Genomic DNA, 27069 nt, shown 5'->3' with positions numbered 1-27069 from the left:
ATTAGGCTCAGAGTTATTATCACCTTGAAATTGTTTGATGATACAGCTTTGTTTTCTCATTACAGCAAATAATTTAGAACAGCAAAATGTGAACAACCTTAGAAAGCAAACAGGTTAAAAGAACAGCTAGGAAAAAGTAATTACTTGGAATGTATATATCAAAAGAAGGAATGTTTTAAACAGAGGGTAGCACTGACTGCAACGAGAAATAAACAGTGTCCCTGGCAAATGGAATAGAAAATTTCTGATAGCTATGATGCAGCTATCAGAAATTTTCTATTCCATTTGCCAGGGACACTATGATGCAGCTAAGCAGTAAAGGAAACAAAAGAAAAATTCGGGGTAGGTATTAAAATTCATGGAGAAGAAATAAAAACTTTGAGGTTCGCCGATGACATTGTAATTCTGTCAGAGACAGCAAAGGACTTGGAAGAGCAGTTGAATGGAATGGACAGTGTCTTGAAAGGAGGATATAAGATGAACATCAACAAAAGCAAAACAAGGATAATGGAATGTAGTCTAATTAAGTCGGGTGATGCTGAGGAAATTAGATTAGGAAATGAGGCACTTAAAGTAGTAAAGGAGTTTTGCTATTTGGGGAGCAAAATAACTGATGATGGTCGAAGTAGAGAGGATATAAAATGTAGGCTGGCAATGGCAAGGAAAGCGTTTCTGAAGAAGAGAAATTTGTTAACATCCAGTATTGATTTAAGTTTCAGGAAGTCATTTCTGAAAGTATTCGTATGGAGTGTAGCCATATATGGAAGTGAAACATGGACGATAAATAGTTTGGACAAGAAGAGAATAGAAGCTTTCGAAATGTGGCGCTACAGAAGAATGCTGAAGATTAGATGGGTAGATCACATAACTAATGAGGAAGTATTGAATAGGATTGGGGAGAAGAGAAGTTTGTGGCACAACTTGACAAGAAGAAGGGACCGGTTGGTAGTACATGTTCTGAGGCATCAAGGGATCACCAATTTAGTATTGGAGGGCAGCGTGGAGGGTAAAAATCGTAGAGGGAGACCAAGAGATGAATACACTAAGCAGATTCAGAAGGATGTAGGTTGCAGTAGGTACTGGGAGATGAAAAAGCTTGCACAGGATAGAGTAGCATGGAGAGCTGCATCAAACCAGTCTCAGGACTGAAGACCACAACAACAACAACAACATGATGCAGCTTTTACAACAATTGATACTCAATCATAACACTGTACGATCACACCATGAAACTGCTGTCCATGATGACTGCAGATGACACTGTGGCATACGCCCCTCAGTGGAAGCAGGGCATCAGTGTCGAGGAAGCGAACATAGATAGGTATTCTGCATCCCTAATGAGCCGTTTGTGCCAGAGGTTGTGAGGTATCTGGCTGGAGATGCACTTGCGGCTTGGAGGAAAATGCAGGTTCTGGAGGCAATGACTTTCCTTGAACAGTTGTAGACAATGGTACTTCCTGGAACATGTATGCAGGCTTGACTCTATTGATGAGGACAGTCAACCCCTCGCTGTTCCATAAAATGTCCACTGCCCGTGCATCTCATCGTAACATGGGGTATGGGCCAGTGTGCAGTGGCTGTAAAGGTGGCTTCACATCCTCGGCATGGAGCATGACATGTGGGCATGTCTCTAATCGTGGTGCACATAACATTAGGGAGTGGTGCGACGAGAAGCAATGTGTTCACATAGCTGTCATAAGATATCAGTTTGGTATTGCATGACTTTAAGAACTGTGTTTGCATCACTGAACTTGCGTGGAAGATGTATTGTCTCTTTGTAAACTAATTCTGTGGCCAAGGAATCGATGTCTGGCTTGTATATAGTCTTCAGAACCAGAAGTACTATTGGCAAAGCAGTCGACCTCGTGACGCTATGACACGAGTGCCACTTTCAGCCAGTGTTCCAGCATGCCTTTACTGGCCGGGAGGTAACTTGTCTTCTATGGTGTTTATAGAAGCAGAACTCTGTATCCACTGCCAGCAGTCTCTCTCTCTCCAATGTTTCAATTATCCGAACGGCAGGACATATCTCTGGGTGACACATGGTGGAAATGCTGTCAAATGCTTGCTTGTGGAATGACAGTGGGAGAAAAGGGCGCTGTCTTCCTCTGGAGATGTCACAATACAGTTTTGAACCTGCTCTGAGAACGTCAACAAATTGCAGCTATAGTGATGAAGTATCATTGTCAATGAAGGTGCAGAGTTCGTCGTCCACCTGCTGTGCTTGTGGTAGTGCTGAAAAATCGATCAGATTTTCCACATTGATGAAGTGCAAAAGACAGTCCGCTTTGATGTTATCAATACCAGAGATATGTTGAGTGTCTGTACTGAACTGTGCCTCAAACTCAAGCTGGTTGAATTGGCATAGAGAGCTGTTAGTACTGTTCCACATAATCACATAAATCAAAGGCTTATGGGCCATATAATGTGGATACATGGACCTCATTATGTGGAAGAAAATATTTAACAGCCTCATATGCTTCCAACAGCTCATTCCATTTCCTCTGTGATTGCGACAGTTTGTGTGTGTGTGTGTGTGTGTGTGTGTGTGTGTGTGTGTGTGTGTGTGTGTGTGTGTGTGTGTGTGTGTGTGTGGAGGGGACTAGTGACTGCCATGGGCTTCCACCCACTGTTGTCATGCTACATCTATATCTGTCTGACTTGTGTCAACATCCAATGCTAAAGGCACACCTAGCTAAAGGTGAGCTAGATGTGCTGTGTTAGGTATGCTCTTCATAATATTGCCAAACACGGTCCACCGTACTGAGGAACTGTGTTTTACTTTTGGTCCTGCAAGCGCTGTAGTCAACGTTCCTGTATTTCCACAGAGTGTGGCAAAGTTAGTGATAGAAGTTGAGGCTACTTAAAAATCTTATCAATTCCCTAACCATGGTGGGCTTAGGTATTTGTGCAATTGTATTGACCATGGTGGGCTTAGGTATTTGCATAATTGCCTCTACTTTCTCTGCCACGGATAAGGAATAGTCTGAGAAGATTTTGTGTCCCAAGGAGGTAACTTCAGACTTCCCAAAAAACACATTTAGCTGAATTTAGAATGACACTATAACACTGTTGATTGATTCGGGGGAGGGGACCAAACTGCGAGGTCATCAGTCCCATCGGATTAGGGATGGAAGCCAGCTGTGCCCTTTCAAAGGAATCATCCTGATATTTGCCTGAATCGATTTAGAGAAATCACAGATGCAGGCTTGAAATGTCGTCCTCCCGAATGCGAGTCTAGGTGCTAACCACTGTGCCACGTCATTTGGTGACACCATAACATCCTAGGTGGGTAAATACCTCTCGCAGCTTTGGTAATGCTGTTCCTTGTCCGCTGAGAACACAAACACGTCAGCCAAATATATGGAGGATGGAATCGAGAAACCTCTGCCAAGTCTGCACCATGTTCCTCAGCCCGAATGTCATAAACATACTTTCCAGAAGTCCAAATGGCATTATGACTGCTGACTTCAGAATATCACCCTTGGCCACTGACATGTGCATGTGCACCTTTGCGCGATCATAAACGCTGAAAATGGTTGCACTGAACAGAGATCGGTTGTAGCATCTATATAATGACACAAGGTACTGATCAGGCACCTTTTCCGCATTTCGCACTGGGGTACTGTAATCCCCACACGTGCATCAAGTTCCACCTTTTTGGGCACCAAATGCAAGGCAGAGAACAGTGGACTACTCAATGATCTAATCACGCCTTTGCACAGCATAATGTTGAACTCTGCCTTGGGTACAGCAAAGCTATCGAGTGCCCAGCGTCTAGGTCTGCATGAGACGGGAGGACCATTGGTTACCTTAATATGGTGCACAGTATTATGCAAAAGTTTTTCGGAGCACCTGGTGGCCTGATCAGGTTTGGGAAGTTTTTCAGCAGAGAAGCACACTCATCTTCATGCGCCTGTACCAACTTCGTGGTGTGATAGTTGGTACAACAGTGGAAGCCAGCAGCAGCTAGTCCTGTGATGCCGACACCAGTCAAGCCTTGGCTACATCTGGGAGAAGATCATAGTAGGCCAAAAGATCTGTGTTGATTATCGCCTCTGCGAGACTCTGGCGGCGTGTCGCCTCTGCGAGACTCTGGCGGCGTGTCGCCTCTGCGAGACTCTGGCGGCGTGTCGCCTCTGCGAGACTCTGGCGGCGTGTCGCCTCTGCGAGACTCTGGCGGCGTGTCGCCTCTGCGAGACTCTGGCGGCGTGTCGCCTCTGCGAGACTCTGGCGGCGTGTCGCCTCTGCGAGACTCTGGCGGCGTATCGCCTCTGCGAGACTCTGGCGGCGTATCGCCTCTGCGAGACTCTGGCGGCGTATCGCCTCTGCGAGACTCTGGCGGCGTATCGCCTCTGCGAGACTCTGGCGGCGTATCGCCTCTGCGAGACTCTGGCGGCGTATCGCCTCTGCGAGACTCTGGCGGCGTATCGCCTCTGCGAGACTCTGGCGGCGTATCGCCTCTGCGAGACTCTGGCGGCGTATCGCCTCTGCGAGACTCTGGCGGCGTATCGCCTCTGCGAGACTCTGGCGGCGTATCGCCTCTGCGAGACTCTGGCGGCGTATCGCCTCTGCGAGACTCTGGCGGCGTATCGCCTCTGCGAGACTCTGGCGGCGTATCGCCTCTGCGAGACTCTGGCGGCGTATCGCCTCTGCGAGACTCTGGCGGCGTATCGCCTCTGCGAGACTCTGGCGGCGTATCGCCTCTGCGAGACTCTGGCGGCGTATCGCCTCTGCGAGACTCTGGCGGCGTATCGCCTCTGCGAGACTCTGGCGGCGTATCGCCTCTGCGAGACTCTGGCGGCGTATCGCCTCTGCGAGACTCTGGCGGCGTATCGCCTCTGCGAGACTCTGGCGGCGTATCGCCTCTGCGAGACTCTGGCGGCGTATCGCCTCTGCGAGACTCTGGCGGCGTATCGCCTCTGCGAGACTCTGGCGGCGTATCGCCTCTGCGAGACTCTGGCGGCGTATCGCCTCTGCGAGACTCTGGCGGCGTATCGCCTCTGCGAGACTCTGGCGGCGTATCGCCTCTGCGAGACTCTGGCGGCGTATCGCCTCTGCGAGACTCTGGCGGCGTATCGCCTCTGCGAGACTCTGGCGGCGTATCGCCTCTGCGAGACTCTGGCGGCGTATCGCCTCTGCGAGACTCTGGCGGCGTATCGCCTCTGCGAGACTCTGGCGGCGTATCGCCTCTGCGAGACTCTGGCGGCGTATCGCCTCTGCGAGACTCTGGCGGCGTATCGCCTCTGCGAGACTCTGGCGGCGTATCGCCTCTGCGAGACTCTGGCGGCGTATCGCCTCTGCGAGACTCTGGCGGCGTATCGCCTCTGCGAGACTCTGGCGGCGTATCGCCTCTGCGAGACTCTGGCGGCGTATCGCCTCTGCGAGACTCTGGCGGCGTATCGCCTCTGCGAGACTCTGGCGGCGTATCGCCTCTGCGAGACTCTGGCGGCGTATCGCCTCTGCGAGACTGGCGGCGTATCGCTGTGACTGTGACTGCACTGAGACCGACATTGGGAGGATGGCCTTTGGTATTCGGTCCACTAGTTCCATCACTGCGTCTGTTAGCTACTATGGCTTCACCTGCAGTAGTACTTTGTTGCTCCATAGTGTACGTAAAAGACTGACTGGGATGGTACTAGTGTAGCCACTACACTGTCTAAAGGATCATTCTAAGAAATACCAAATTAAGATCAACCTGAAGATGCCTAAATAAGGTGAAACAGATGATTGAAAAATAAAAAAAAATAAAATTGCAACCACGACTGTTATCAATCAATACTGTCAAGCGCTGGTTTGCTGTATACCACAGATGGATTGGAAGAAATTCATCAGGAAACCTCTAGATTTTCATTTCTCCTCTCTGAACTTGAATTGCTTCTCTAAATTTTTCTTTGGTTTCCTTTATGCTTGCTCAATGTACAGATTGAATAACATCAGGGATAGGCTACAACTCTGTCTCACTCCCTTCTGAACCACTACTTCCCTTTCATGCCTCTTGACTTTTATAACTGTGGTCTGGTTTCTGTGCAAGTTGTAAATAGCCTTTTGTTCCTGGTATTTTACCATGACTATCTTCAGAATTTAGAAGAGAGTATTCTGCATATGTACACTAAAAGAAAAAAGAGAAGGAAAACCTCTCTCTAATAATTGTGCAGTTCTCTGAGCTGTTACATGTGCCTGTGCACTACCCACAAATTACCTGCAGGCATCTGCGTGCCTTTGATAATCTTTTTGTTGTTCCCCTTCTTGAACTTCCATTTTTGTGAAAAACATAAATGAAATTCATAAACATAGACTGACTGTGATTCTCTATAGTTCTAAGTATTAAGAATAACACGTAATAAAAAACACTTTTTCTATGTTTCGCATTCTGTTGTTACACATGACAACTTTTGAAGTCCCCAACCTACATTATATTGGTAGACTGTTTCAAAGATGTTATTACTGTGTTCTTGTGTACTGCCAAGCAAAAAACTACATCCTCAAGGAAATTCGGTGATAATTACAAATTCTGTATCATCTTACAGAATACAAATTAAATACTCTATGCAGGTTAGCACTATGCCGTGTAGACAATGGAGTAGTATTAAGTACAGAACACAGGAAGTCGGAACTCATCAAGGTTTTTGCCAGCTATCTTGTCAGTGTTTGAGGAAAGTGTATTACTACAAGGTATGTGGTTCCATAGTGCTTCTAGCATCTTAATAAACACACAGGAGGAAAGGACTCAAATCAGTTTCCCTTTAGATATTTTGGTAGTATCAAGGAGTCATGACTAAGAGAACTCAGTGTGGTGACTGAATAGCTATCCAAGATTCCCTGTTTGAAGTTTTTTGATTTCCACTGTTTCAAATATCTCTGTTCTGAGTACTGGTTTGGTTTCTAAACAACGCTGTATGATGATAGGGTCAGTTTCCTGGAGCTCCTAGCGTCTGTGATGTTTCTTCTACAGCATACCCATCTTTTAGTGTGCTGGATTACATTTATAACAACACTGACAGTAATATCCCCTGTGTTTTTCAGTTCACATCTCTCGGAAATTTCTAATTTCCTGCCTGATGTCTAATGGCAATCTGTAATAGATACGTTCAACTGAACCTAGACAGGGCAATTAATTAGATATGGAATATAATTTTACTCCTAATTTTGTATTGGGAATTTTCACACTTCTTATTAATCACAAATACCATTTGGGAACAAATGTCTTGACACCTAAACATAAGAAGACAGTTAATAAGTCAGTTGTCCATTCCTTTATGTACTTGGTGGTCAATGATGTGACTACTAAAATTTTGTTTTGCTGCTTTTGGTTTTTCTATTATGGATGTGATGCATCTGGTGTCAGATTAAGTGCCATATCACAAAGTGAAGTCCTTCTGTTCTGAGTTTTTGGACCTGTTTGCCCCATGGTTAAATTGTACAAACAGTTTCACAGCATACATCACCCTCAAACCCTCTGTCCACCATCACTTTTTTTGGGCGTGGCTGATGCAAGTAGCTTTACATAACTACGTTAAGATGGAGCTGGGTCACTCAGTGTCATTGGGGAATGATTAAACCAATTTCCTCAAGTCAATAGGCTACACCCTTAGTGACCCTAAGGCAGCTGTCAGGTCAGCTTCAGCTCTGTGGTGACTTCAAGGTCACTTTAATGCACAGTCAGTCATAGACATTCCCCTGTCCTGCCTACAGGCGTTGCCCACAAAGTTGGCTGGGCGTCATTTCCTTTTGAAAATTGACTCTCGGTTGAAGCCTACCTACAGATTCTGTTGTATGAGGCATCAAAACCCCTTCCAGCCTTAATCAGTATCAATGGACAATGTTCAGGTTCAGTAGGGCACCTGCCATCTTTCAACATTTTTTTAGAACAGGTTAAGTCGGCTGTCCGTCGTTGCGTTATCTATCTTGATGATATCATCATGTAGGTGCTACCACAGAGGATCACCTAAGTAACTGCCATCCTGTGTTTACTGTTCTCCAGACCATGGGCCTCAAATGTAATCTAACTAAGTCTCACTTTTACCAGCCTTCCATTGTTTATAGGGGTCATGAAATTTCTCAACAGGGCGTGCACTCTAAGGACCAACATGCTGTTGCCATTACAGCTTTTCTTCCTCAATCTAATCTCTGACAACATCAAGCGTCACTAGGCAAAGTGGCATAATATCACAAGTTGATTCCCAGAGCAACTGCTACCACCCAATCCTTGCATCTGTTGCTGTGATAATGTGCTCCTTTTGTTTGGCCTGTGGTCTATGAACACACTTTTGAACAGCTTAAGGTTACTCTTTGCTCTGTGCCGTGCTTGCAACATTTCAAGCTGCCCTGGACATGAAGGTGTCCGAATATGGGGTAGGGATAGTCGTGGCCTATCACCACTCAGATGTCATTGAACAGCTTAGTGTCTTTTCATCATAGAACCACTTGCATCCCAGGATGGGCACAGGGTTCCCTCCTCGGGCTGTGGGCCCAACACCTCAATTTTTGTCAGCCCTGACCGCTCCAGGAGTTGGGTAGGCCTTGTCATACCCACCTTGCCTCAGCGATTGATGGGTTTGCTTCCTGCAACTAATGCCAACACCTCCTACTGCGCAGAGCAGGTGCTGCTGCCAGTGGAGATGAAGGCTGGTTCTCTATCACCAAAGCCTCCTCCTCTCTAGTCCACAGTCATCGCTACCTGGGCCGATGCCTCTCGTCAGTGACTGACATCCTGATGGCTCCTGCCTCTGTCGCCAGTCCTGCCTACCAGACAGTCCAGGGTTTCCGAACAGCAGGGGGAGCCCTCACCCCAATCACTTTTGTCCATATGTACCACCTAGGTGGATTAGAAATTTCTCACATATTTGGCAGCTGCTTCTGTCACCACAATAGATGTCTCTGCAGTAACAGCATCATGGATGGTGATACCTGGTACTTCTCTCCACAAGGAAGGAAGAGTATAGTAGCCCACTGGTTACTACACCTACAGCGGATGTAAGCTGTGCCACTACGGCAAGCACAGTGTGTGCCAACGGCATACCCACAAATACCCGAGCACTATGACTGACTGCAGCCAGTGACACCAGACAAAGACAACACCTTTACAAGGCCTTACATATGCTTCCGGGCCCTCAGTTGTTAATGTTTATGAGACATGTAACTACACTAGACTCTTGCTAAACCGGCAATCCTTCACACATACGGGTTCCGGATTAGCCGAAGTGCCGGATTGTTGAGAGTATCTAACATTTAGTATACACACATAGGGATTGTACTTCATCAAATCAAAACATACATTCACGTTTACAGAAAACTAGTCATCGAGTGTGTAAATGCATATTAGTATCGCTCGACATTCACTATTAAACATGTCACAAAGTTTTAGTTGTCACCATTATGATATGCGACGGTACTATGCTTTATCACACAACGGCTTTACAAGCATTTCATAGTTCCTGCCATGTTTCTGATTGTTGTGTAATGTACTCCAGGAAGATATCTCCAGCAGTTTGAGATATCTTAATGTTCTCTCCTCCTATGTCCTCTTCTTCATCAGTTTCATCGTAACTTTCCTGTGAAGTTATGATTACCTCTTTTCTGCTGAAGTTTGGTCATAAATAGTTGCTCGTCCAACACTGTTGCCAGCAACAATGATTTCCTGTGAAGAACCTCAGTTCAGTTTATATCTAATTTCGAGTATCTCCTTGAGGTCTAGCATAATGTGTTTCCCTTTAGATGCCATGATAATGATCCGTCAGGAAAGCAACAATTTCAAAGCATACACGAATGTTGAATATTACAATTAACTAACACCACTGTTTTAGATGAAATTTCATTATTGTAGGCGTCATTTCAGGTTGAACAGCTAGAAGCTGGAAAAGTGCCGAATTACTGAGAGGCCGGAATACTAAGGGCCATATTAGTGAGAGTTTAGTGTGTATGTTCTGTAAATCTTGTTGTCACTCTGTAACTCTACTTACACTGTACTCTTCTTCTTGTCACTATGTGACCAAATAAATGTGTGTTTCTCTTAGTCATGTGTTTCCTTGTGTCCCTAGTTAGAATAAGTCTGGCTTTGAGAATTCATGTGAATACATGCGAATTTCATTTATCTAGTAATAAAGGGTTTTCATAGAATAAGTTGGAGGATAATGTTTTAAGTAAAATAACACATTAGATTATTTTCTTTACTAGAGTGAATGTGTACACTAATAACTGTTCAAGAAATAACAAAACAAATAAGGGGCAACTATCAACATCGTATTATCTACATATAAACGTACGTAATTCACTATTAGCACAACATGAAAATATGTCATTAAGCAACTAAATCAGTTAGAAAACTGAAGCTCCACAACATTTGTAGTGAACACATAACATGGGAGAACTTGTTGGATTTCAGGATAAAATTTGGGAAAATCTCAATACACTTTACAATGGTTCGGTGAATAATTTGGATGTCTGGGTTGGAGGCCTGCTTGAAACGACAAAGAGGGGACCTGGTAAACTCTTCTCAGCTATTATCACAGACCAGTTCCAGAGAATACGCGATGGTGATCGCTTTTGGTATGCCAACATAAATAATGGGTAAGTTTCTATATTTTTAAATGATGCTAAAATGTAGCAGGCAGTTGTCCTTTCCCAAAGCATCCTTGATTATAAATATTGAAAGATTGTGTGTTCCTTATTTGAATAGTAAGGTTAAAATGAATGTGTTTCCTTCTCCCTCATACTGTAAGTTCAGTTTTCAAACAACGCAAGTTAATTATCCTACTTTTTTTTTTTAATACAGGCATTTCACTGGAGACGAAATTCAACGTATAGAAAACCTGACAATTTATGATATTATTATGTCTGTGACAGACATGGACCATGATGACATTCAAAAAAATCCATTTGTTGTGCCTTTACATGGTAAGACTTTATCATGTTTCTTGCACATTATCACTTCATGATTTTCAGTTTTCAAATTATTGCTATCACAACAATCGATATTCTGTTCCTGTAACTAAATTTTCAATTTTCATTTTAGAAATAAGTGATGAGCTATATAATTTTCTTAATAACTTCAATCAAACATTACTGTGACTCTCTTATAGTTAGCAGTGAATTCCATTGTATTCATGCAATTAGTATTGGCTAAGTTGAGAAAATATACCTGTTATTCTAAAACCTTTGTTACAGTTTTAGTATGAATACTTTATTAATAACATTTAACGTATATACATGAAAGTATGAACAATTCAAAGAAAAAAAAAGAAAAACAAGAGAATGTCAAAAGCAATATACGAAGATGAGATCAAAGAATAAACAGGAACCAGCTACAATATAGCAATGCATAATGACACTGCATCTCTATTACATTTCATCACACCCCATTACACTTCATCATGCCTCCTCCCCCCATCACCTTCTAACAGTACTTCCTATTGAAAAGGGTGTGACATCCAGATCACGTGACAACTGGTGGAGGGGTAGATGGTTCTGCCTAGTCTGCTGTAGATTCATCAGTTGTTTTGTCCAGCATCTGTTGCAGCTTGTCCTTATCAGTGGAGGGCTGTGTGACTCTGCCAAGTTTGTCATAGACTTAACAGGCATTTTGTCTTGCCAAGTCTGCCATAGACTCATCAGGCATTTTGTCTGGCATCCACTGCTGCTTGTTCGATTTACACATACGAGCTTAAGAGGTCCAGAAAGCAGGTTGAAGGTGATCGATGGAAATTGTACTTGAAGCACAATTAACATCTACCTTAAATATCTTCGCTTCTTGACTAAAGACTGTATATGGTCTATCATATGGTGGCTGCAAAGCTTTGCGGAAAGCTTCATGTCCAACAAAAACCTGGTTACATTCCCAAGATCAGCGAAACTGAAAGGGCGGCAAATATGCTGCTCTCTCAATATGACTGGATGTAACTGGTGAATATGCAAACATAATTTTTGAACGAAGTTTGATGCCTCAATCAGGTTTTTCAGCGTGTTGCTGAAGAAATCACAGGGCAATGAAACTGGTCAACCATTAATCAGCTCCACTGCTGTGATGTTACGATCTTCCTTGATGGAAGTAGAGCTGCTGAATACCTGCCAGGAAAAACAATGTAATTCTCAAGACACAAATTTTTCAGGAGTGAAGAAAGAACAAGTAAAAAAGTGATATGGCCATGCATGCTTGTTCTGCCATTGGTAATCAGTTGAAATGAGTTCACTAGTTGTTTATGTACAATAATTTTGACAATGTGCGACTTTAAAATCAAGATATGAGACATGATCATTGGATGTCCATGCAAAAACGTTGTATTTCTAAAGGAATTGGCACACTTTTGAAGGTTACAACATTTATGCCACTGAAAATATTTAGCTTTCAATACTGTTTCTTGGTTTTATTCTGTACAAAAACAATGAGAGATAAACCATACTTGCAATCTGCATTACTCAATGCTACAGCTTTCCACTGTGTAACAGAACTCATTGAATACTACAAATGCCATTGCAAAAGAATGATTAAGCTTCAATGTGTGACTTCATTTTATCTTTCTTTTTTTTCTCATTTTGTTACAATCCTGAGTGGGTCTTAGCTTCTTCAACAAATTTCTTTCATTCTGCCCTCTCCAGCACGGTTCTCCATCATCCTCAGACTTCGAGAGATTTTATATCTTCTCACAGACTGTCTATCCACCCCAAATCCATTGCAGAAACATCTTCAACAACTTTCACAGAATACGTGACAGAGAATCCTCAACTTATTTATGTGACTCAGTACCAGAAAGTAATTTAAATTACTTATTGCTTTTACGTTAGAGTGATATCACGGCAAGTAACTTCCTGCAAGACAGTAAACAAACAAACACACTTTTAGAGTTGTTAAGCTGTACATATAATTGCCTTTACCTCAGCGGGTGACTGTGGTGCGCAATGTCCAGTCATGTATTAATCAGAGCGATATTCCACGATGGGATGGTGACGACCGAACGGTATGTGAAGGTTTTGGAAGATGATTTCATCCCCATTATCCACAGTGACCTCTCTAGAAGAGCGTAGCGTTCCAAAGGATTGGTAAAGGGCACAGATCATCCCCATTTTCAAGAAGGGATGTCGAACAGATGTGCAGAACTATAGACCTATATCTCTAACGTCGATCAGTTGTAGAATTTTGGAACACGTATTATGTTAGAGTATAATGACTTTTCTGGAGACTAGAAATCTACTCTGTAGGAATCAGCATGGGTTTCAAAAAAGACAGTTGAGTGAAACCCAGCTCGCGCTATTTGTCCACGAGACTCAGAGGGCCATAGACACAGGTTCACAGGTAGATGCCGTGTTTCTTGACTTCCGCAAGGGATTCGATACAGTTCCCCACAGTCATTTAATGAGCAAAGTAAGAGCATATGGACTATCAGACCAATTGTGTGATTGGATTGAAGAGTTCCTAGATAACAGAACGCAACATGTCATTGTCAATGGAGAGAAGTCTTCCGAAGTAAGAGTGATTTCAGGTGTGCTGCAGGGGAGTGTCGTAGGACCGTTGCTATTCACAATATACATAAACGACCTTGTGGATGACATCGGAAGTTCACTGAGGCTTTTTGCGGATGATGCTGTGGTATATCGAGAGGTTGTAACAATGGAAAATTGTACTGAAATGCTGGAGGATCAGCGGTGAATTGACACATGGTGCAGGGAATGGCACTTGTATCCCAATGTAGAGAAGTGTAATGTGCTGCGAATACATAGAAAGAAAGATCCCTTATCATTTAGAAATGATATAGCAGGTCAGCAACTGGAAGTAGTTAATGCCATAAATTATCTGGGAGTAGGCATTAGGAGTGATTTAAAATGGAATGATCATATAATGTTGATCGCCGGTAAAGCAGATGCCAGACTGAGATTCATTGGAAGAATCCTAAGGAAATGCAATCCGAAAACAAAGGAAGTAGGTTACAGTACGCTTGTTCGCCGGTTGCTTGAATACTGCTCAGCAGTGTGGGATCCGTATCAGATAGGGTTGACAGAAGAGATAGAGAAGATCCAACGGAGAGCAGCGCGCTTCGTTACAGGATCATTTAGTAATCGCGAAAGTGTTACGGAGGTGATAGATAAACTCCAGTGGAAGACTCTGCAGGAGAGACGCTCAGTAGCTCAGTACAGGCTTTTGTTGAAGTTTCGTGAACATACCTTCACCGAAGAGTCAAGCAGTATATTGCTCCCTCCTACGTATATCTCGCGAAGAGACCATGAGGATAAAATCAGAGAGATTAGAGCCCACACAGAGGCATACCGACAATCCTCCTTTCCACGAACAATACGAGACTGGAATAGAAGGGAGAACCGATACAAGTACTCAAGGTACCCTCTGCCACACACTGTCAGGTGGCTTGCGAAGTATGGATGTAGATGTAGACGTAGATTTCGACAAGATGTGGTTCTTGCACGAAGGAGCTCAACCTCATTAAAGCAGGAGACTTTTTGATGTCCTGGATGAGCATTCTGGCTCTGTGGCACCCAGAGGCCAGTGGCATCAACCTCAACTGGCTGCCATGTACTCCAGGTCTAAACATACTTGACTCCTTTTTGTGGGGCTATATTAAAGACAAGGTGTACAGCAATAACCCCAAAACCATTGCCGAGTTGAAAATGGCCATTCGAGAGGTCGTTGAGTGCACCAATGTTCCGACACTTCAGTGGGTCGTGGAGAATTTCGCTATTTGTCTGCACCGTATCATTGGCAATGATGGCAGGAATACTGAACATGTCATAACTTAAATCTGAATATCTGTAGTGACGTTTACATGTTGAATAAAGTGTGTGCACGCCGTAGTTTGTAACTAATGTGAGTTTAATTTTTTCATTTAGTTCAATAATTGTCACTCTATACATATGCAATTATTATTATTATTATTATTATTATTATTATTATCATTATCTTTTCTTTCTCAGACGTTATGTCTGGTTAAAAATGGAAAGTGGTGTGGACCTTGATCAAGCGTGACTTCCTTTTAACTGTACGGTATATGTTACATTGCATTTAGGAACTTTCGGCTAATTGAACATGTATCAATAATTATAGATTTCTGTAGTTGTATATATAGGTTTGGATGTAGCTGTATTGCGTTGATGTACTGGTGGATATTGTGCGGTATGACTCCTGTGGTTGATAGTATAATTGGTATAATGTCAACTTTATCCTGATGCCACATGTCCTGACTTCTTCAGCCAGTTGGATGTATTTTTCAATTTTTTCACCTGTTTTCTTCTGTATATTTGCTGTATTGGGTATGGATATTTCGATTAGTTGTGTTAATTTCTTCTTTTTATTGGTGAGTATGATGTCAGGTTTGTTATGTGGTGATGTTTTATCTGTTATAATGGTTCTGTTCCAGTATAATTTGTATTCATCATTCACCAGTACATTTTGTGGTACATATCTGTATGTGGGAACGTGTTGTTTTATTAGTTTATGTTGTATGGCAAGTTGTTGATGTATTATTTTTGCTACATTGTCATGTCTTCTGGGGTATTCTGTATTAGCTAGTATTGTACATCCGCTTGTGATGTGATCTACTGTTTCTATTTGTTGTTTGCAAAGTCTGCATTTATCTGTTGTGGTAGTGGGATCTTTAATAATATGCTTGCTGTAATATCTTGTGTTTATTGTTTGATCCTGTATTGCAATCATGAATCCTTCCGTCTCACTGGATATATTGCCTTTTCTTAGCCATGTGTTGGATGCGTCTTGATCGATGTGTGGCTGTGTTAGATGATACGGGTGCTTGCCATATAGTGTTTTCTTTTTCCAATTTACTTTCGTTGTATCTGTTAATGTTATGTGATCTAAAGGGTTGTAGAAGTGGTTATGAAATTGCAGTGGTGTACCCGATGTATTTATTTGAGTGATTGCTTTATGTATTTTGCTAGTTTCTGCTCGTTCTAGAAACAATTTTCTTAAATTGTCTACCTGTCCATAATGTAGGTTTTTTTTTTTTTTTTTTTTTTTTTTTTTTTTTTTTTTTTTTTTTTTTTTTTTTTTGTCAATAAATCCCCTTCCTCCTTCCTTTCTGCTTAATGTGAATCTTTCTGTTGCTGAATGTATGTGATGTATTCTATATTTGTGTCATTGTGATCGTGTAAGTGTATCGAGTGCTTCTAGTTCTGTGTTACTCCATTTCACTACTCCAAATGAGTAGGTCAATATTGGTATAGCATAAGTATTTATAGCTTTTGCCTTGTTTCTTGCTGTCAATTTTGTTTTCAGTATTTTTGTTAGTATTTGTCAATATTTCTCTTTTAGTTCTTATTTAATATTTGTATTTTAATATTTGTATTTTTTGTCTGTATCCTAGATATTTATAGGCATCTGTTTTTTCCATCGCTTCTATGCAGTCGCTGTGGTTATCCAATATGTAATCATCCTGTTTAGTGTGTTTTCCCTTGACTATGCTATTTTTCTTACATTTGTCTGCTCCAAAAGGCATATTTATACCATTGCGGAATATTTCTGTTATCTTTAGTAATTGGTTGAGTTGTTGATTTGTTGCTGCCAGTAGTTTTAGACCATCCATGTATAGCAAATGTGTGATTTTGTGTTGGTATGTTCCATTAATATTATTATTATTATTATTATTATTATTATTATTATTAAAAACAAAAAAATAATGCAGGAACAGGACGGCAAATAGAATATTAAAATTAAGAAATATGGGTCAATATAAAAATAATGATCAAATGTATGTGTTAAAAGAAATAAACACATTTTTATACAAAGCAAAAATTTAATCTTAAGAACTAAGTTATTAGGAAGGGGTCCTGGGGTCTGAATGACCGGTCCTTCATTTCTAACCTTTTCCAATCTATCATTCTCTCCTCCAAGGTGAAAGCACTAATAGTTCAGAGAGGTGGGACAGTATAATGTACTTTTATGTGTCTATTGGTAGTACTAAATATTCTCCCACCTGACGGTGAGCAGTGATCAGCAAAACTGTCTCATAATTTTAGTTTTCTTGACTAAATCTTCCTTTTGATATAATATTAAGAACTGCATGATGCATTCAGAACAGTTTATCTGTAGTGTGTCTGAAATTTGTAATATTTGCAGCTTTTGGGTATACTGAAGAGCATTTGATGTTAAATGATGTATTATTTAATATTTGGTGCTGGCTGGGATTACGTGGAATCTTGTTGCATTTGGCACCGAGCTTTGCTTTTTCTTGAATCAGTTTGCTTGTGCTCCTCTGTCCAGGGAACATCACATCTAGTTTTTGGCTGTTTGCCTCAATTTAGCTCTTTTGTCACTTTTTCTGTAGCACAGCTCTCTGTCAAAAATGTCTTTGAGCTTGACTGATATTTGAAGGACTTCTTTGATAGTTGTACACCAAAGCTTAGGGGGTTATAGGTAGCGTGTCAAAAATAAAATATCTTTGTCAATGTTTTTCCTTCTATTCATTTGGGGTGACTATAAAATTGTACCTTCATTTTGAAAACATATCTGTGAGCTTCCTCCTTTAAAATATATTCTTGTTACTGGAGTCTGGTATTATTATAATGGTTTTGTGCTCTTTCTTCTCCAGCTCTCTGAGGAGTCATTTATTGCTATGCAGGAACAGCATTACAGCTGCACACAAAGTCATTGGATTCAGAAATGTTGTATAACAATCCTGATGTTTTGGAAAAGGCATTTCTATTGTAGATTGCTTCTGATGTAGGCTATATAAAGCTTGCAAAACAATTCATGTAGGTAAAAAAAGTAGTTGCAAGCTTTCAACAACTGTATAATGAGAGCATTAAATGGAATATGATACTGTGTAATATATCAGTATGATACCACTTTGGGTATGAGGGAGGAGGGACAAATAAGAGAGAAGCAGGGACGATCTAGGTTTGAATCAATGCATGTGGAATTAATCATACCATTTTTGATTTTTCAGGAGACAATATAAATTCCAAATGTAAATTAGAAAAAAGTACATGCCTGAGTATGACAACAGATGAAAATTTAACATGCTACCATCTACCACTTCTTAATTCATCTAAAGATGTTGAAGCCTGCACCACTTTGCAGACATATGACTACTTCAGAAACAGTGAAAAAGCATTTATTGTAACATACCTTGCTTGTGGAGTTCTCATAATTGGTAAGTTACTTGAACTTTATTGAAAAATATATAAAAAATAACTCAGTTTTTCATCTGACATGTACAAAAATACAGTTAAAATTGTGTGAATTCTTAATTCCTTGAAGTTCAGAAAGCTGCCAGACATGTTGTAAATCCTGAAGGATCTTCTCATTATGGATCTATTAGAATGAAATGTATGTCTAATCTAAGCTTTGTTTTCAATGTCGTATGACTTACCATCTGGATTTTTAGGTGAACTGAGGATCTCTCGACAGCAAGTATAAAGCATCTTAGGACAGACATTAACAGTTAATTTAGGTGTGACTTGGCAAAATATGGGCTATAATATTTATGTTATATACATAATACCTCGGTGACTGATATTCAACTTCAGCTTTGTGCCTGTACGTGACATGTGTTAAGGTAGTGTAAGTAGTGATTCACTAGCTTCAGCATGGCCACAAGGAATAAAGCTTGTGCCATTACCTTCACTTGTTATTCTAATGCCTATATGGTGTACTGTGACCAACATTTTTAAGTAGAGAGATCAAACTGAATGGCACATTCACAGCATAGATGTGATGGGCAACCACTTTACACAACTGTTGAAAATAGGACCTGTCTAAACCCAAGATCTTTTTTCTTAAATAGGCTTGGGTTAGAATATCGTGTCCCATCCTCCATTTTCTGAAGTGTCAGCTATAATTGATGAGCTATGGATTCAAGACTGTAAGAAGAGCAAAAAATCAAAACATCATCTACAAACAAAGAGTCTTCACTGTGCTGTTTATCAGAGTGGTAAAGAGAGCAACACTTAAAATGCTCCCTTTAGGGACACTATTGTGCAAAGTTACTCGATAGTGTGTCTGTTATTTGGTAAGGGCATTTTTACTCTGAAAGGAAGGATTCCAATATAACTGACACACTTTCACATAAGTTCCAGTGTACTTCCACGTGGTGTTGTACAAGGGTCGGTTTACACTTAATTTTGTTTTACGCTAACTAAGACTTTCTGTGCCTTGACTGATGGATGCACTTTCCCAACATAGTTTCCATTAAGCTGCATACACTTGCACCAGAGATGTGAAAACTCCTGTAGGCCCTCCTCAAACCACTATCAATAAGTCTGTCACACTCACCATAGGACAACTGCTAGCAGTTCCTAAGTGTCTGCAAAACGGTGTCCACACAGAGGTACCTTCATAGTGCTGAATAGGTGGCAATCAGAAGGGGCCAAGTCAGAACAATATGGCAAGTGGAGCAGTACCTGGGTCCCTTGTCGGTGTGGTTATCCGAAACATAAGGGGATGAGGGTTGTGTTGCAAGAGCATTCCTTTCGCTCATTTTCCAGGGTGGTTCTGCTGAACTGCATGGCAAGACTCATTGAGAGTTGCGTCACACAATTCAAAAGAAATAACCAGGAAAATGGGCCAAAGGAGTGCTCTTGCAACACAACGCTAATCCCCACACATCTCGTATAACCACAGCTGCAATCATTCTGGGATTCCAGGTACTGCCACACTCACCACATTCTTCTGACTTGGCTCCTTCCGATTACCACCTGTTCAAGCCTATGAAGGTACCTAGGAGCTGCAAGCAGCTGTCCTGTGATGGGAGCAACAGACTCAATGAATGCAGTTTGAGGAGGGCCTGCAGGAGTTTCCACATCTGTGCTGCAATGCATGCAGCTTAATGGAGACTCTGTTAAGAACGTGTATGTATCAGGCAAGGCACAGGATGCTTCATGAGCATAAAACAAAATAAAGGTAAACCAAACTGGAACACCCCTCATACAACACCCTGTGGAAGAACAACTCAGCCAGTTTCACTAATGGAACTTCTGTGACACTGTGTCACTTATATTGAAATACTTCCTTGCACAATAAACATTATATTACCAAATCAGAGACATATTCTCGAGCAACTTTATGTAAAAGAATAGTGTCCCTGAAGGAGGCATTTTAAGTGTTGCTCTCTTTACCATACTTATCAGTACAATGAGCACAGTGAAGACTTCTTGGATTGTAGATAATTTTTTGATTTATTGCTATTCTTACAGCAATGGCAGCTGGAGACTTCTAGCATAAGGAGTCGCCTTCATCTGCCAACAGCTTGTCAAAGAGGACAGAGGAGTGGACAGTGTTTCAGAGAAACTTCTTGCCATTGGGTTGGGAAATTGCCCTCACAAGGCAGAATAACGCCACGATCAATGTCGTGAGGATGCAGAAGACAATGGAAACCATTACATTAAAAACACACAGGACATGTAGCCTTAACAGAAGAAGTGTCCATAGGGGGGAGAGCCATGAGGGAAAGATCGAATAGTCAACAAAAGAGTAATGTTTTACAAGTCAGACTATGGAATGTCAGAAGTTTGAAAGTAGTAGGGAAGCTAGAAAATCTGCAAACGCAAATGCTTAATCTGCATTTAATGAAGGCCAGTAAAGTGAAATAGAAAGAAGATACTGATTTTTGCACAGATGAATATAGAGTACTACCAAGAACAGCGAGAAATGGTATAATTGGAGTAGGATTCATTATCAACAGGAAATAGGGCAGAGAGTAAGGTAGTGTGAACAGTTCACTGACAGAGTTGTGCTGATCAGAAGCTGCAGCAAACCAACGCCAATGACAATAATTCAAGTATACATGCTGATGTTATGAGCAGAAGATGACAATGTAGAGGATGAATACAAGGATATCGAATGAGTAATTCAGTATGTGAAGGGAGATGATAATCTAATAATAATGAGGGATTAGAATGCAGCAGCAGGTGATAGAACAGAAGAAAGGTTTATGGGAAATATGTGCTTGCTAGAAGGAATGAGAGAGGAGTAAGACTAATTGAGTTCTGCAATAAAATTCAGCCAGTAACAGTGGTTACATTTTTCAAAAATCACAAGAGGGGAATGTGTACTTGGAAAATACCAAGAACCACAGGAAGAATCCAGCTTGATTACATCATGGTCAGAAACAGGTTCTGAAATCAGATAAAGGATTCTAAGGCATATCCAGGAGCGAATAGAGACTCGGATCACAATTTAGTATTACAGTAAAAATAAAATTTGAGAGAACTGTCTGGAAGAATCAACATAGAAAGAAGTAGGATACTTAAGTTCTGAGGAATAATCAGATGCGTTCGAAATTCTCTATGGCTGAAGATTAGCAACATACTTAACATTCAAACTGGTAACCATGTAGTAAGACTCCCCATGTTAAGTGAGTTCTGGGAACCGGGGAGTTCTGGGAACTGGGGTGATGCAAAAAAATTTTTTGTGTGTGTAGATACGAAGAAAAACTGAGGATGAGGACAGGTTAATCAAACAGGTAGCTGTAAGACTTGCTACCAAAATAATGCTGTAAAACAAATGAAGAATTTATAATGAAAATGTTTTTAACCTTCCCAAAAGATATTTCAAAATTATGTTTTCATAAGGTGTGGACAAGATAAAACTTCCTGCAAAAGGAAGAAAAATTAGAGTTTACCATTCCGTCGCCAACATGTTAAGAGAAAGTTAGGGGAGGTTCTGGAATGGACCTAAGGATCTGAGGAGGGACTGGAGATCCTGCTAGATACCTGGAATGGGTGTGACTGTGGAACGGTTTTTAGATGGGTGTATTTGACAGATGGCAAAGTCCCTCCACCAGATAACTCCTGTGGTTCAAAGCCACAGTGATGAAGCCTTTGTCGACAGGTATGACTATAAGGTGGAGATTAGTTTCAGGTGTCAGATTGTGTTTCTTTCCATGGATGTGAGGTTGGTTTCCATGTTGAGGGGTTTGGGGAATGATAGCGAGGCAGTGGTCGAGGTTACAAATTATGGAAAGATAACACAGGATAATTTGGGGGCAGTGGGTGTGTATCACAGATAGAGGAGAAAACTGAGTCAGGCAGTGTTTAATATTAGTTTTGCACTGAATCTGATTGGTAGGGTTAGTAGTAAAAAAGTGTTTCTGCTTTAGGGAAAGAGAGAAAACCTTTAATAAGCGTATGTTTAAATTTGGGAGTGGGGCAAAAGATAAGCCGTTTGACAAGGACAGAAACTTTTGTAGGATTGAGGTTTTTGCAGAACAGGATCATGACACTGTTGTAGGTCTGTTCAGACTCTGGATTCTGCAGGACGGCTGCTGGGAAATCCTGGAGTAGTAGTAAATGTAGGTGATCTGCAAGGCAGTGTGTGATGGCTATGAGGGGATGTTGGGCAGGTTTGATGGAAGCCTTCTGGCTCCCGTCTCTGAACAGCCTTCTGATGCTGCAGTTAACAGCCCTGTCCTGACCCCAACAGTTCCTGCACATTCCCACAAGCAGCACTAGCATCTTTCCCCCACCCCTATCCTACTATCTGCATAACCTTCCCCACACACCACACCACTTCTCCACCTCCACTATCCATTCCTGAAAAGATTGCTGCTTACTTCAGACACAGTCACAGTCAGACTTTGTTCTTAATAATCATGCCCATCCAGAAGGTGGCACAGTGGCTGCAGCTTAAGTTGGTGGATCACTTGGCTGCTTGCACAGGTGCCACTGCCTTTTATGGGATAGGACAGGATGGCAGTAGGTGGTAGTGAGAGGATGTATGGGACAGATCTTGCATTTAGGTCTATTGTAGGTCTGAATGCTTGTGGACCAACACCTTCAATATATTATCCATAATCTTCCCTGCTATGTATAAGACACCAACCACTTCCTCTGCCAAATCACTATAGCTCATGTTTCTTAACACCTGGCACCCTGCTCCTTACTGTTGGTACCACCTCCTTCTGCACTAAAATTCTCAATGCCCCTGGGATTGCCGCTATTGAACACTACCTTTCACAATGCCTAACAGACACGAAACCCAAGACCTCCTTCCTTGGCACCGTGGCCAACTACATCATCTCCCACAATCCTTTCAAGGCATTATCTATTACAAAAATCTGTGATACAGCAACAGGCACCTGCATGACACCATCCTATTCCAACCTATCACGGATCATCTACAGGATCACTTCCTAACCGACCAGAACCCCTCACTGATTGATTAAATGATGACATATCCATGATCTGCACCAAGATTCAGGACACCAACTCCACATACCCTGGCATTGTCAACTTCTCCCCCATTTGATTCAACTGCTCCTCCTCAGCCCAAGACACCTTCCTTGATATTGACCCCCACTGCAAGGATGGCTACATCAGTATCTGTGTCCATGTCAAACATATCAACTACCAACAATAATCCGTTTTGACAGCTGCCACCCTTTCTACACCCATGTCTATAGTGATGAGCAATCTCTCTCCAAATATGTCAAGGTCTCGCACAACCTCATACAGAAGCATATCCCCTGTGGCTTGTCTTCCTAGTCACCTACCATACCCGACATGCCCACTGTGTGGCCAAAGAGCAGCACACTCTCCTAACTCAGTACAACCCAGGAATGCAGCAAATGAATCACATTCTCTGCCAGACTTTTGACTATCCCTTTTCACACTTCGGAATGAGAATAGCCTCCCCATTACTCTCTCCACCCCTCCCACAGTGGTATTCTGTCATCTGCCCAACCTATGCAAAATCGTTGTCCATCCCTATTCCCCTCCTGCTCCCAATGCCTTGCCCCCTGATATCTTCCTACTACCCTGTATGCCAGCCTTGCCACAGGCATCTCCTTCCCCACCAAAGGTAGGGCCGGCTGTGAAAGCAGCCACGTGATCTACCAACACAGACGCAACCACTATGCTGCCTTCTACGTGGGAACTACCACTAACAAGCCATCTGTCTCCATGAATGACCACTGCCAAACTGTGACCAAGAGGCAGCTGGACTGCTGAGTTGCTGACTGTGCTACCACCACAGTGTTTTTCACTTTAATGACTGCTTCACAGCCTGTGCTACCTGCATCCTCCCACTAACACCAGTTTTTCTGAACTGCACAGGTGGGGCTCTCCCTGCAACATAACCTACATTCCTGTAACCTGCCTGGCCTCAAACCTCCACTAGCCCTTTCCCCTTCTCTCTCTCTCACACACACACACACACACACACACACACACACATTCTGTACCACCACTACTCACCCCAGTAAAGAGTGCTTATCTCAGTCACAGTTGGATATTAGCACCTGGATGTGACAGTGGCATGTTTGTAAGAGTTATATATGTATTTATGTATGTGATTTTCTTTCATGTATGTCTGATGAAGGACTTAGTTCGATAGCTAATAATATCTATGAGTATTTTTTCATTCAGCCTGTCAGCCACTCAACACCTACTCAATGTGGTAAGGAGCATACTGTTGCTATTCCACCAAGGATTTTCCATTGTTCGAGGATACAATCAGAAATATGACTTTTGAAGTCAACTACGTTTCTGCCTTACGTGGGTGCTCTTTCCATGTTAAAGGTAGACTGGATACTTGAGAAACACCTTGTAAAAGTGATCTTCCCTCCTCGTATGAAGACTGCAGGTTTACTCGTTTCTGTGAAGGATGGCTGGTCACAGCAACAAGCGGATGTGGACCAAATTCAGTGTTGGAACATTACATACATATGGTCCACTTAACGAACTACAGCAACATGATTTTAGCATCCACATTATTGTTTTTAGAGTCAGTGTTTAATGATGCCATGGAGACTTGATTAGTAGACTATTTAATAAATCATGATAGTAGTTTTAATTTGAGCAAGGGATGAGATCTGGCCCTTGCTTTAACTAATTCTCCATGTAGTTTTAGTAACCGAAAGATACACAGAGAAAGATTTAGCCATTTGAGCACTTTCTTCACTTGCACAGGAGGTACACACTTATGAGGTACAGACCAGAATCTGTGGTATGCATTGGTGCTACAATGGCTCATGTAAGTCCACTTTTGGCATTACATCAATATCTCTTGGTTCAAAATAAAATAATAATAATACTCCAAGAATGGCCAGAATATATGCAGCTGAAATATCAATGGAAGTGATGAAACTTGAGTGGCTGCAGGACAGAAATTTTTTGAATCATTCATAATGCCATGAAAAGCTGAAAATTCGGAGGAGGATTGATGTTTTAAAAAACAGAATCATCACAAATTGAATGAGGCGCAGGTAGGAAGTCAGCCACGCCTTCTTCACATTATGTTCTGACAGTTACCTTAAGAACCTTAGAGAAAGAACAGGAAACAAAAAAGATGGTAAGATGAAACACACTAAAAATAGTAGAACAATTGTAAAGATGGCAGTAAGCCCCCTCAGTGTTAAAAGTGTGTGAAGACTCTAATGCATGATGAATAACAGATAGAGTGGAAAGCGTATAACCACAGCAAAGTAGACACTGATTGAATAAGATTTGCTTACAGGAGAGCAACTTTCGAAAACTATGATAAAAATTTCCTGTCATAGGACCTCTCCCAAAGCCCTAAGACGTATTCATCATTGTGAATATCAGTCACACAAGCATTAGTTTCCAGACATCTGTGTACAAGACAGGTCACAAAATATACAGTAAAATATACAAAATGTTGAATTTTGTGTTGTCAACACTATTTAAACGCCATACCATTACATAGTCAAACACTGTAACAGACAATGTCAACGGTGTTTATCACCAGTTGAAACTCTTAAAACATGGCACACAACTACAATGCTGACTGGACTCCCTTGTCAGGTATGGTACGGAATATGCAAGAGAATTATCTCCACTCTTAAACTACAGAATTTGCAAGTGATTTATCCCTACTCTTAAATAATATTTCCTTTTTTCTTTTATTTAAATTATTTTACTCCTACATTAGGCTAACTGAACGAATTATAAATACTTGTAATCCACTGTGACTATTTGCATTCTCAAAGTTTTCGGAGTATCTCTATGGGTGTTGGGAGCCAACAAGCAGAGGAAAGTGATGGAGATGAAGCAAACAACTGCAAGTCAAATGAGAGAATCCTTCCGGAAGGAATGTCAGCAGCAGATAACTCCATATTCTGGTAAGAATACTTGTCAAAAACTCACAAGTCATCAATGTGCTAGCACTAACTGGCAGATGTAGTATCTTGTTTGTGCCTCCATATACAGGGCGTTTCAAAAAGAAAGAGCAGATTTCAAACATTTATTTCTCAAAAACTACAAATGATAGAAAAACAATTCAAACGTTTCTTGTCAGAGAAAGGTTCAAAGTTTTTCAATGGTCCGCGCAGAAGTTCCATGCAAATCCGCAGTGGCGCTGGCGTTTGTTTGTAGGAAAATGGCGACGACACCACAGGAACGATCATTTTGTGTGCTGCAATTTGCAAAGTTAGAGTCCATTGTTGGTGTGCAACGTGCATTCCGCCGTCAATTCAACAAACAGCCGCCTCGTCATAAGCAAATTTATGAGTGGCATCACAGATTCGTAGAAGATGGTTGCATCTGCAAGCGAAAAAGCACGGGTCGTCCACGCACATCGGATGAAAATGTCGAGCGTGTCCATGCAGCTTACGAAAGGAGCCCTAGAAAATCCACGACACGGGCAAGTCACGAACTAAACATGTCTAAAACAACGGTATGGCGCGTTCTGAGTAAGCGTCTGCACATGAAGCCGTACAAACTGCAGTTATTGCAAGCATTGCGTCCTGACGACCACAACAAAAGGTTCGAATTTTCAACTGCAATTCTACAGGACATGGAAGAGGACAATTTTGCCGAACGATTAATTTTTTCAGATGAATCAACGTTTCACATTTCTGGTAAAGTTAATCGGCATAACGTACGAATTTGGGCGAGTGAAACTCCGAGGGACGTTATTCAACATGAAAGAGACTCACCAAAGGTTAACGTCTTTTGTGCAATTTCGGTAAACAAAGTTTATGGACCTTTCTTTTTCATGGAGAAAACTATCACAGGAACCATTTACCTGGACATGTTAGAAAACTGGCTATTTCCTCAACTTCAGGAAGATTCAAATCACTTCATCTTCATGCAAGATGGCGCCCCACCACACTTCTCTGAACCTGTACGACGGTACCTAAATAACACCATTCCAGG

At 41.7% G+C, this 27069-nt stretch overlaps 2 protein-coding genes across 4 annotated transcripts in view; one reads left to right on the top strand and one right to left on the bottom strand.

The window, feature by feature from the left end:
• LOC124805029 (GPI mannosyltransferase 2) overlaps positions 1–27069 on the bottom strand; it is a 256187-nt gene that overhangs the window by 89008 nt on the left and 140110 nt on the right. The gene's annotated exons all lie outside the window — the stretch shown is intronic.
• LOC124805028 (dual oxidase 2-like) overlaps positions 1–27069 on the top strand; it is a 250335-nt gene that overhangs the window by 87001 nt on the left and 136265 nt on the right. For both annotated transcript variants that reach the window (XM_047265439.1, XM_047265440.1), the window contains exons 12-15: positions 10385–10569; positions 10775–10896; positions 17901–18107; positions 25902–26033. In XM_047265439.1, coding sequence (XP_047121395.1) covers positions 10385–10569; positions 10775–10896; positions 17901–18107; positions 25902–26033 — 646 coding nt within the window. The remainder of the gene's footprint in view (positions 1–10384; positions 10570–10774; positions 10897–17900; positions 18108–25901; positions 26034–27069) is intronic.

The sequence above is a fragment of the Schistocerca piceifrons genome, chromosome 7 (genome assembly GCF_021461385.2).
Source record: "Schistocerca piceifrons isolate TAMUIC-IGC-003096 chromosome 7, iqSchPice1.1, whole genome shotgun sequence".
NCBI classification, from domain to species: domain Eukaryota; kingdom Metazoa; phylum Arthropoda; class Insecta; order Orthoptera; family Acrididae; genus Schistocerca; species Schistocerca piceifrons.
Note: the sequence above shows the minus strand (reverse complement) of the source record. Positions and strands in the feature narration are given on the sequence as shown.